The sequence below is a fragment of the Salmo salar genome, chromosome ssa16 (genome assembly GCF_905237065.1).
Source record: "Salmo salar chromosome ssa16, Ssal_v3.1, whole genome shotgun sequence".
Classification (NCBI taxonomy): domain Eukaryota; kingdom Metazoa; phylum Chordata; class Actinopteri; order Salmoniformes; family Salmonidae; genus Salmo; species Salmo salar.
In genome coordinates this window covers 7145836-7158924 of record NC_059457.1, presented here as the reverse complement: position 1 = coordinate 7158924, position 13089 = coordinate 7145836, and the positions used below count along the sequence as shown (strand labels likewise).

Here is a 13089-nt window from a genome sequence, read left to right as displayed (position 1 = left end):
GAAAGTGTCCAGATAAATATTGTGTACATATTTTACCATTATTAGATGATTCTTACCCAGACAAATGTTGGACAATCCAGGTGTGAAAGACTCAGCTATAAACGCTGCCAAAGGTGATTCTAACATGTATTGACTCAGGGAGTTGAATACTTATCTAATCAAGATAGTGCCTTCAGAAAGTATTCATACCCATTGAATTATTTCACATTTTGTGTTACAGCCTGAATTCAAAAAATGTTTTCACCCGATTACAGCTGTGAGTCTTTCTGGATAAGTATCTAGGAGTTTTTCCCACCTGGATTGTACAATATTTGCATTATTCTTTTCCAAAATCTTCAAGCTCTGTCAAATTGGTTGTTGATCATTGCTAAACAACCATTCAAGTCTTGCTATAGACTTAAGTCAAAACTAACTCGGCCGTTAAAGAAACTCACGTAGATTTGGCCTTGTGTTTTAGGTCATTTTCCTGCTGAAAGGTGAATTAATCTTCATGTGTCAGGTGGAAAGCAGACTGAACCAGGTTTTCCTCTAGGATTTTGCCTGTGCTCATCTCCATTTCATTTTTTTTTATCCTGAAAAACTCCTGTCCTTGAAAGGTAGGAGTCATCCTATTTCCCAAGTAAAAATAGCCTTTGAATGACCAAAACATCACCCATAATATTTTTACACAAATAAAAAGCTCAGAATTTAAGAAATTGTACCCTCTCTTATCAGGGAGCCTGAAAGAACAGAATGAGTAGGCGGGGATCTTTTATTAATGAGTTTGCCTTGACTGACAGCTCTTTGAAACACTCATGTGGTTGTTGCCAGGTAACAAGGTAAACATGCACACATGTCATTGATGACCATGTAAATAATGGGCCACATGTCATTCCGAACAGAAATAGTGTACCTCACCCTATTTCCTCAGCAAAATGCTAACATGGTCAACAGAGCTGATCGTGGACTGTTGGATCAGACAAACAGCAGCAATACACAATTGCATTTCTATTGTTTTGTAACTAATTAGTTCACTGAATACACGTCACAATAATTAGTAAAGCCTGAGTCACTTTAGAAGCTCAGACATAAGGGAATGTACTTGAAAAGAGCATACAATAAGTGATCTGGACAATTTATTGGTGCCTCTATTAGCGTTATAAATTACAATATGTATTGACCAGACATTTCATTGATCAGTTACAATAGGCAAGCATAGCCGAAATATTGATCAACATGAAATAAATGTGAGAAATAATGGTGAGACGTCATTTGACATAAAAAGATTAGAACCATAAGCCTAATAGTATAGGCACACAGCTGACCTACAGTGTGCAGGACCCATTGAGTCGTACAATTTGTAGCACTCATGTCCCATCCAAATGCTTGAAAATAACAATGAAAAAAAACAAAATGTGATATATCACGTAAAAGTGAATTACTTAGGCTTTAGAAAATGCAACCAACTACAGAGATTGATTAACATTTGTACATTTTATTCATTTAGCAGACGTTCTTATCCAGAGCGACTTAGTTAGTCCAGTCATCTTTAGATAGCTAGGTGGGACAAACATATCACAGTCATAGTAAGTACATTTTTTTAGGGGGGGGTTCTGTGGGATTATTTAAGATACTCTTTGAAGAGGTAGGGTTTCAGACGTTTTCGGAAGATGGGCAGGGACTCTGCTGTCCTAGCTTCAGAGGGAAGGGGAGGGGAGAGGGTTTTCTGGTATTCATTTGAATTATGAAATATTTGGTTGTGCACTTTTTGGAGTGTGTGCCTGAAATGCTCAATTGAAATGAATTATTATGATATACAGCATTCCTGCAGCGGTGGTTGCTTGGGAAGCTGTGCAGACAGTAGAATTTCCTAAAATGTCCATCATTAGATTGATGATAGTGGAAAGACAAAAGGAGATGGAAAGTGAAATAATAATAACCCACCATCATGACTAGCCCCAATGACACAAGATGCATGAACTGTAAGATAACACACACAATAGAATGGCAAAATTTGATTTTCAAGGGTGAATTACAAATACTACACACACACCGCAACTCCTTTTGTGGGCAACATTCCTTAACCTCTATGGGCCACCTACTCAACAGCCAGTTGAATCCTGTGGCGCGTTATTCAAATCCTTAGATATGCTATTACTTCAATTTTTCAAAAATATGACTATTTTACACCATTTTAAAGATAAGACTCTCGTTAATCTAACCACACTGTCCGATTTCAAAAAGGCTTTACAACGAAAGCAAAACATTAGATTATGTCAGCAGAGTACCCAGCCAGAAATAATCAGACACCCATTTTTCAAGCTAGCATATAATGTCACATAAACCCAAACCACAGCTAAATGTAGCACTAACCTTTGATGATCTTCATCAGATGACAACCCTAGGACATTATGTTATACAATACATGCATGTTTTGTTCAATCAAGTTCATATTTATATCAAAAAACCAGCTTTTTACATTAGCATGTGACTAGCATGTGACTAGCATTCCCACCGAACACTGCCGGTGAATTTACTAAATTACTCACGATAAACGTTCACAAAAAGCATAACAATTATTTTAAGAATTATAGATACAGAACTCCTCTATGCACTCGATATGTCCGATTTTAAAATAGCTTTTCGGTGAAAGCACATTTTGCAATATTCTCAGTAGATAGCCCGGCATCACAGGGCTAGCTATTTAGACACCCAGCAGGTTTAGCACTCATCAAAGTCAGATTTACTATAAGAAAAATGTTATTACCTTTGTTGTCTTCGTCAGAATGCACTCCCAGGACTTCTACTTCAATAACAAATGTTGGTTTGGTCCAAAATAATCCATCGTTATATCCAAACAGCGGCGTTTTGTTCGTGCGTTCTAGACACTATCCTAAAGGCTAAATAAGGGTGACGAGCATGGCGCAATTCGTGACAAAAAAATTCTAAATATTCCATTACCGTACTTCGAAGCATGTCAACCGCTGTTTAAAATCAATTTTTATGCCATTTTTCTCATAAAAAAGCGATAATATTCCGACCGGGAATCTGCGTTTAGATAAACAGACAAAGGAAAAGAAACCATTCGGTCGAAGCGGGCACGCGCCTAAGCCCATAGTACTCTGAGTGGCCACTTGCCAAAAGCGATAAAGTGTTTCAGCCAGAGCCTGCCTCGATATCGTTCAACGTTTTCCCGGGCTCTGAGACCCTATGGAAGACGTAGGAAGTGTCACGTTATTGCACAGATCCTGAGTCTTCAATAAAAAGAGCCAAGATGAAACACTACTTCTCAGACAGGCCACTTCCTGCTTGAAATCTTCTCAGGTTTTGGCCTGCCATAGGAGTTCTGTTATACTCACAGACACCATTCAAACAGTTTTAGAAACTTTAGGGTGTTTTCTATCCAAAGCCAATAATTATATGCATATTCTAGTTACTGGGCAGGTGTAGTAACCAGATTAAATCGGGTACGTTTTTTATCCAGCCGTGCAAATACTGCCCCCTATCCCCAACAGGTTTGTCAGCTGTGTGCTGGCAGTTCTCAGACTCAATGTAGGGGGCTTAGGGATGGAAGAACAAAAACCATATAGTGACCATCAGGTGTGCTACAGAAAATATATAATTCACAAGTTAAACCAGCCACCGTGTCAGACTCAAACTCTAATACTTACATTATGTGGAGTAACTGCAATATTGATCCATCCTCAGTTTTTTCCTATGACAGCCATTAACCCATAAGATGATACGCCCTGTCTAAGCCGGGGGAGGGTGGGAGGCGAGGGCGTTCTAATAAGCTATATGGTATTGTTTTAAGGTCATACCAAGGATCAGTTTGCTATTTGATTTTGAATTGTAAGACCCCTTGAAGTATAAAAGATAAAACAATTTAATGAAAAATATTATTTGGCCTTACTGCTATTGGCTCATATGAATAACAGATTCAATACATGGAACAGGTAGTCCCCCCAAAAAAATATCTAAAGGAAGTTTGTTCTGAAGTGTCTATCCCTATATCTGAGAAATAAGAAAGATCAGGAAACCTGTATTAACTGCATTAAAGTCACCGTTGGCCTCGTGGTGAATTCCCTGAGTGGTTTCCTTCCTCTCCGGCAACTGAGTTAGGAAGGAGGCCTGTATCTGTTAAGCGGAGCAGCACAGGGGAACCCAAGAGAAGACTCAGACCAGGAAACAGGGATGAATGAAGCAAGATATTTTTTTGTAACACAGGGAGAGATGAAGTGCAGATCCAGGGAAGCTTGGATGAGTTGTAGGAAACCAGATGTGGAGGCTGAGGTTGGAGTGAGCTGGATTGAATTAATTAGGTAAAATATTTGAAAAGCATCTTTCCAAGTTGACATTATGGAGTATTGTGTGTAGGCCAGTGACCAGAAAATCTCAATTTAATACATTTTAAGTTCAGGCTGTAACATAAAAAAAATTGGAAAAAATCAAGGGGTGTAAATACTTTCTTTAGTCACTGTATATTAATAGAAAGGTGTGTACAACAGTAGTTATGTATATAGGATGAGCCATAGCTAGAATAAAGTATATTCATATAAAGTCTGTAAAACCGTATGTAAACATTATTAAAGTGACCAGTGTTCAATGACTGTATATACATAGGTCAAAGCAGTCTCTAAGGTGCAGGGTAAAGTACCGGGTGCTAGTTGGCTAGTAACAGTGGCTAAGGTTCAGGGAAGAGTTCTGGGCGGGGGCCGGTTAGTGGTGAGTATTTAACTCTCTGATGGCCTGGAGATAAAAGCTGTTTATCAGTCTCTCGTCCCAGCTTTGATACACCTGTACTGCCTCCTAAGATGGTAGCGGGGTGAACAGGCTGTGGCTCTGGTGGCTGAGGTCTTTGATGATCTTCTTGGCCTTCCTGTGACACCGGGTGCTGTAGATGTCCTGGAGGGCAAGCAGTGTGCCGCTGATGATGTGTTGGGCTGACCGAACAATCCCGGTTGCAGACGCTGCAATTGCCATACCAGGCGGTGATGCAGCCCGACAGGGTGCTCTCAATGATGCATCTGTAGAAGTTTGTGAGGGTCTTAGGGGCCAAGACAAACATTTTCAGCCTCCTGAGATTGAAGAGGTGCTGTTGCGCCTTCTTCACCAGACTGTCTGTGTGAAGGGACCATTTCAGGTCGTCAGTAATGTACTTGAAGCTTTTGATTCTCTCCACTGCGGCCCCGTCGATGTGGATAGGGGCATGCTTTCTCTGCTGTCTCCTGTAGTCCATGATCAGCTCCTTTGTTTTGTTTGAGAGAGAGGTTATTTTCCTGGCACCTCTCCGCCAGGGCTCTCTCCTCCTCCCTATAGGCTGTCGCATCATTGTTGGTAATCAGGCCTACCACTGTTGTGTCGTCAACAAACTGGATGATTGAGTTGGAGACGGTTAAATAAAGGTGAAAAATAATCAGTGGGGTTGGAAATATGTTGAGCCAGTATGAGAGAAGATACAGTAGGTTTCATGTGATAGATACATTTCCAACGTGCTTTGGTTCCTGGTTGACGAGTAGGCCTATCTGCCATTCCGGGCCAGCTAATCTTCGGGAAGCTGAAACCAGTGACTTTTCTTCTGTTTTCCAGACAAGAACAAACTTGGTTTTGAAACTATAGCTTATTGTCAAATGTGATATCCTTATTTCTGATTCACAATGAGTGACTTTGCAGTTCAATTAGTTAGAAGCAAAACAGTTAAAGACTTGGAGGTTTGTTTTTATTCAAGTGATCTACTGACTATACATTGTATTAATCTCTTCCAGTTACTTGTGGCAATATGGCTCTGGCAGTAAAAACATTGAAAGATTATAGTACATGCTTAATGCCAACCACCATTTCCTTTGAACAAAGGTTTTTATGTGATCTCTATCTACCATGTGTCCTCCAGTTGCAGTCTCATGTCTTCTGAGTATGTTCTGATGCCCTGAGAGTATCTTCCCAGACAGACAGACCCTGTGTTTTACAGAGCTGTTCTATTACGGGCTGTGTCTTAGTAATTCTCCCTATAAAGGAAATAAGGAATGTTATCTCTCTGATGTGGACTCAAGTAACCACAGCTCAATTTGGGTAATTTGAGACCTGAGTAAATTCCAACTTGATATACTATTTGGTGGCACCACACACCACGATGAGGGAATATTACTTGAGTCATGCTAGGACACAACGAGGCAGGAACTGGTGTGGTGTGCAGTCACTACATGGTGTTTGTGTGTGTGCGAGAGATACTGTTTCTGACCCTGGTGTGTTTCTTCTTCTTCACAGGGGCGTACCTGGTGCCCTACCTGATCCTTCTGATTGTGATTGGCATCCCCCTGTTCTTCCTGGAGCTGTCAGTGGGGCAGCGGATCCGCAGGGGCAGCATCGGGGTGTGGAACTACATCAGCCCTCGTCTGGGGGGCATCGGGTTTGCCAGCTGTGTGGTGAGTCAGCGGCACTGCCACTACCACTACCACTGTGGGCACCACACCTTAGAAAAAGGGCGAAAGCACACACACACACACACACACGAGAAGGATTGTTTTGCATGCACACACACACAGAGGCAGACAAAGGACAATAATTGAGAAAGGACAAGACAAGCTGTTTTAAAGAGTAACAGGTTAGAGCAGAGGAAATTCTGGGTATTGAATAGGGCACGACACTGGCAGCACGTGTCCACCATGACAACACGTGTTGGTTGAGCATGGTTTAATGTAGATCAGTGTTCTGTATTCAGGATCTGTGTTGTTTAACTAGGGCGTTGCCTTGGCCTTGCTCCTCTGGGGTTTAGGTTTGGGTTGCTGTCAAGTTGCTGTCAAGATGTTTTTATTGATAAAAGCATTAGAATGATAACTTTAGATGGATTTGATTGCGTTCAGGTAGTAATGATTTGGATTGTGCACAGCAAATGTGTGGTTAAAATCTCTGTGTTCAGCATTCCCTGATCGGTGATGTGGAGGTGGGGAGAGGGCATTCGTGGCGGGTGTGCCCCCTACCCAACTCTATGGTCACGTGAGGATGGAGGGCACTCGTTGAAGGTGCCGCTATATAACGCTATGGCCAGATATTTAAACGGGCAGGTTTGAGGGTGCCTCTTTTCAATCCGGGTTGCTTCACCCAGACAAAGTTGAGCCATTGGGCACGTCATACAACTCTCACACCAAGAAACAGTATGCGTCATTGAAATAGAAGCCATACAAACATACTCTACGGACCACAGGAGGTTGGTGGCACCCTAATTGGGGAGGACGGGCTCATGGTAATGGCTGGAGAGGAATAGGTGGAATGGTGTCAAATACATCGCACATGGATTCCTTGTGTTTGATGTCATTCCATTTGCTCCCTTCCAACCATTATTATGAGCTGTCCTCCCCTCAGCAGCCTTCACTGCTACAGACCCACCGGCTAGTCCATCCAATTACATTTACATTTTAGTCATTTAGCAGACGCTCTTATCCAGAGCGACTTACAGTAGTGAATGCATACATCTCATACATTTTTTTCCCCCCGTACTGGTCCCCCGTGGGAATCAAACCCACAACCCTGGCGTTGAAAACACCATGCTCTACCAACTGACCCCAACTCTACCAACTGAGCCAGTTGGTAGACAAAGTCTCATGTCAGCAACTGTCAATCATTCCATGCCATGTATTATCACCTGAATATATAATGACTCTTAAACCAAATTGCATCTCTGCCTCTGCCTGCTCTCTAACCATAGTCCGACAGTAGATGGGCATCACCATAACCTAGTTGTAAACCTCAATCAGTTACACTCGGTGTTGAGGTAAAAGTGTTGTGAGCAGTGGGATTGAAATTGACGCCACCTGCAGTGAATAAATGAAGTGTTAATTGAATCACAGATGAATCAACACTTCGTGGTGTGGTTGTTTCTCAACTATGTTGAGTTCATTTCCATTAACTCTCTCAGATTGAAAAATACTTTGGAGGGGTCTCATTATCCTATTTCCCAGCATGCTTTTTTGCAGGTAGATTTTATAATATTTAAAAAAAATGTTATGTCTTTCTGCATGCACATTGATTGATTAATTGATCTAAGATAAATAACAGATTTTTTTTTTAATCCAATCTGTAAGTGGTTGGGCTTATTGCACCCATTACTGAGACTGTTCTTCCAGTTTAGATGGTTTAGGTAATCTTGTTTGACAAATTACCATAGCACTCATTGTGAATGCAGATTATGGGTGATAAGAAGTTTCAATATCCTCCCTATGGCTGGATTCCAATAGGAATTACAACATCCATGTCTCTGTCACAAGTTGGCATTTGCAACTCCCACAGTGTTAGGGATCCAACCCTCTGGGGGTGTTAGTTTATCAACACTTTGAAAAGTGTTAGTTTAACACTGTTTTGGTGGGTCAAATATAATTTCGAAGAAAGTGTTAAATTTAACATTGTGGGTGTTAAAATTCTGATCTCAAATGTGGTACGTGTGTATTCAACACTATAACTTTTTGTTCTGCAGGTGTGCTTCTTTGTGGCGCTCTACTACAATGTGATCATTGGGTGGAGTCTCTTCTACTTCTCCCAGTCCTTCCAGCAGCCTCTGCCATGGCACGAGTGTCCCCTGGTCAAGAACAAAACCACAATGTGTAAGATACACACACTCACCTTCATCCAGCACATGCTCTTCATTACACAAGAGGCAAGAGCTATACAGGTGGCTCTTCATAACTAGCATACAAGTTCATAAAAAACAGGTAATAAAGCCATAGTGCTTAGATACTTCCCAGTGGAAGCGATACAGTAAGCCATTAGCCATACTGTAGACACACCGTAATCCATTATAAAATGTGCTCTAGTCTAATCAGTAACAACCACAATTTTGTCTGTCCCTCCTCCCTCCAGTTGTGGTGCCTGAGTGTGAGAAGAGTTCGGCCACCACCTACTACTGGTACCGTGAGGCTTTGAACATCTCTGACTCCATATCTGAGAGCGGAGGCCTCAACTGGAGGATGACCATCTGTCTGCTGGCCGCCTGGTCCATAGTCTGCCTCGCCATGATCAAGGGCATCCAGTCCTCCGGGAAGGTGAGAGAGAGTGAGAGAGTAAAGGGGGGGTGGTAATGAGATGGGATATTGACTTAACAGTCTGCAAGTAAGAAAGAGTGAAAGAAAGAGAGCTTGGTGTAAGGGAGCAAGTTTGTGAGAGAGAGAGCTTGCTAGATAGTTACTGTATACCTGGTTTAGTCAGTCAAATGTGAGTCATGAGGGAAAGCTTGTTAGTTACTGTATACCTGATAGACCTTGACAGGTCTTCCTAATGATAACTGACTGGAAATGATCTGGAGCTCATGTGATCTGGGTGTGGATGTTACTGTAGCCAAGTTGACAGTAGCGTGACTAGCATCCGGATGGATTAGCCAAACAGGCTAACAGTCGACATTGATCTGCATCCGCTACCATCTTCTTTAGCAGGTCATCTTGATCCTTTATCCATGTTTTCTCTTGTCATATGACTACTATTAGCTGGCCAGTTACAAGGTCAGAGTCAAGGTCATTGGTTAAATACCTAACACTTTTTTTTTTTCTAAGGCTTTAATCCCTATCGGAAAATTCTATGATGATAACGTCACTGTTGTTTTTAGCGTTAACCCTTCATTCCGTGTCAGGCTGGAGCCAAGTCAGGAGAAACTGTGTCAGGTCGTTCTTAATCTACCCAAGGTGTGAAAAACGTAAAGTTACTTGCATAACCCCGGTTCTCTGATAATATGAGTGAGATGTATCACATGTAGGGGTTCGCTAGGACTGCCTACTCTCTCAGAAGTACCGATCAAAAGCATCTGTTGGAGACAGACAGGTAAAGTGGCAAAGGAGGGGAGACCCTCACTTCCATAAAGGAGCCAGTCTCCTACCCTCTGGTTATTCTCAAGCATGCTTCTCTTCCTTACGCTCTGAATGCGGCGCTACATCTCACTCATGTTATCAGATAACCGGGGTTATGCAAGTAACCTTAAGTTCTCTTTCAAATACTCATTTTGATGTATCACGTGGGGATATGGCCAACTCCCGTTTTGCAAAACAGGCTCTCCGAAGCCAGGGAAGTCCCAACATCAGCCACCATCAGAGGTCCCGAAGCTCTGAGAAGGTGCAGAGATAATCCATTGGGAGAAACCTTATAACAAAGTGAGGGGAAGCACAAAATCTCAGTATAATGAGACGGCCCAAAAACAGTGGAGAGGGCCCTTCCTGGCCCCTCTGAAGGCTATCACCCTTGCACTATTATAAATAAATATTATGGTCCCATGATCCGGCAGGATATTGTCGAAAAGAGAAGGGCCCATCCTCTTCTAAGGGTGGTTGCCCAATGAGCGAAGAGCATGACACCCTTGCCCGACCTCACCTATAATCCAAGTAAATGTGAACCGTACATACTGGACAACGACAGGGATGTCCTTCTAGGTAAGGCAACAGGCGAGAAGCCATAGGCTCCAAGGTGCGACAATGGGGAAAAAGTTGACCGGGTCAAAGATTGGTTAAGTATATTAACCTGAAAAATCCCTGGGCAGACTGTGGGCTTGAACATTTGCTGGTCAAGCACAGTCCACCCATACACTTAGGGACGCCAAGGGCAGTAGTAAAGCAAAAGGAGCAATATGCCGTCTCCACGCTTTTCAGTGGCTAATAGCCGCTGTGAAAGGATTTAAGCATATGTCCCACAACAAGCTAAAAGCTTAGACTGGGCTTAAGCGATGTGCCCCCCTTAGAGACTACACTACAGTTATGGATAAACTGTATCACTGTCAGGGACTTGGCAGGCCGAGAAAGCGGCAAAATGAACTTAACAAGATGAACCTTCTCTCAGTCCAAAAGATCCTGCAAGGAGCATAGGATCATGGAAAACAGAATGTAGGATAGAACAATCTGTATAGTCACACAGCTTTTCCACGAGAAAAACACACCAACTGAGTGTGCATTAGGGTCTGGCAGTCTTTTCAAGACTCACAGGCCTGTCTCTTTCCATAGTTTTTTTTTAATATACTGTATATATTTTTTTGTTTCTCACCGGCTATGTCCCGAATGCTAAATCATCTGTGTGAGGATGGAGAATTGTTTCATCGCTGGGGCATGTTCTCAGGGAAACCATTTTGTGATAGCACATTCATCAGGGACTCCCTCATAACTCGAGGGAGACAGAAATAGCATACAAGGAGTTTTACTATGACTTCAGCAGTGCATGGCCAGACAAACCAAGTCTCGGGCCCTAGGAAGGAACATTTTAAACCCCCCCCCAGCTAGCACATTTGGTTCCTTAGAAGTTGTGTGAACGTTGGTTCTGAGAATGAAGCCATACGTTTCCTGACTGGTGAAACAGAAAGGTTTTTAAATGTTCTGAGAACGGAAGTGATTTCACTTTTTATGGGAACGTTCGTTTTTTGGTTGCAGGAAGGTTCTGAGACTGTTTTACTATGGTTCCCTCAAAGTTTTCCTGGGAGGTTTTATTAACGTTCTGAGAACAGATATTATAGGTTATTTGAAGGTAATTTTATAATGTTCTGAAAATATGTTTCAATAAGACTTTTAATAACACTCCTAGCTTAGTTCAACTGTTATGAACTCGTAATTAATTTGCTTAGGCATTAATCATGCAAACACATTTCTTTTTTATTGTGGCATGGCATCAGTGAGGTTTAAACCTATGATTTTCTGCTCTCTATCCATGTAATTAGTCCACTAAGCCACCAGGATGGCGCTAGCGAGCTGTGTTCTTTTTTAAAGACTGTTCATTTTAGTCTATGCAAACAGACCCCATTTCAAAGGAAACGAGCTCTCATTAAGATCAGGTGTAGACAATTAGTGTGCGTGGCCAACACATGAACGCACTTAACAAGATAGAGGATAGAGATTAGTTTTGTCGACACTGAGAACGTAATGTATATGTTTTTAAATAACATTTTTAGAACGTTCTTTGAATGTTAATAACGTTTTCTTGTGTTTTTTTTTTTATGGAAAGTTTAATGTACTGAGAATATGACTTTAAATAGAACCATGAGGAAACCTGTAGAAAATGTTATGCTGAAGTACTGAAACTCCCACAGAAAAACGCTGTTTGTCAACATTCTCGGAACAATTTGAGAACATGACTTTAAATAGAACCATGAGGACACCTGTAGGTAAGTACTGAAATTCCCACCTAAGAAACATGTTTCTCAGAATGTTATTTGCTAGCTGGGTATCCTACACCATTCCCAGAATGTTGTGGGAAGGTTATATGCAAAATAACCATTGGACAACCACGCTCTCACCAAGCTCCAAGAAACATATGGTTCTCAGAACGTTATGTACTAGCTGGGCCACCTTTGTATCAAGAGAAAATATTCCAGTTTTCAAGCTAATTTCCTGCAATTCTACAATTCTACACACCTCTGTTTTGGTAAAAAGCTGAGGGATGGGTCTGGAGAAATGTAACCACTCTCAAATTCATAGACAGAGCTATGGATGCAATCACTGACCATCCATGGTATCAAAATGATATATATATATATATACAGTGTTTGTTTACATGTACATAAAACAAGCTTATATTTTGAGTTCTGATGTGGTATGACAGTTGAACTAAGCTCATGAGGAATTTGCAAGTTATATTCTTCAAGAATCAATGGTAATATAAATATATATATCATGGTATTCCATACCAAAAATGGATGTAGCAACTAAGGATTATAGCTTTAAATGACAGTGCATTTATGTACATTTTGTTTAACATAATATTAAGTTGAATAATTGGTGGAGCACTGGATACCAATATCCCTCTGAGCCTCCCTGGCCCATGTTGTCCAGGGTTAAGAACATCAATTGTAGATTAATAATATGACATTGTGTTGTATTGCATTGTATTTTATAACACCCTTGGCCAAAATGTGTTTCATCTGTTGTTGCTATAAATATTCATAAAAATAATGTAATGGTTTGTTATTACAAAATATATATATATTTGTATATTTTGAGATCTGCCTGCGGACCCCCTGCTGTACATCCGCGGACCCCACTTTGAGAACCTCTAACGCTAGACTATAAGCCTTGCGTGATGATAGCTGCCAGGACTGGTTGTAAGCAGGGTTGTAAACTGCCAACCGGAAAATCACTGGTCATCAAGGGTCTCAAAGAT

General features: G+C 41.4%; 1 protein-coding gene across 1 annotated transcript in view; it reads left to right on the top strand.

Annotated features, from left to right (window-relative positions):
• The window catches only part of LOC106573109 (sodium-dependent neutral amino acid transporter B(0)AT2), a 62105-nt gene that overhangs the window by 10775 nt on the left and 38241 nt on the right, over positions 1-13089 (top strand). The window contains exons 3-5 of the mRNA XM_014147819.2: positions 6244-6401; positions 8447-8573; positions 8830-9011. Coding sequence (XP_014003294.2) covers positions 6244-6401; positions 8447-8573; positions 8830-9011 — 467 coding nt within the window. The remainder of the gene's footprint in view (positions 1-6243; positions 6402-8446; positions 8574-8829; positions 9012-13089) is intronic.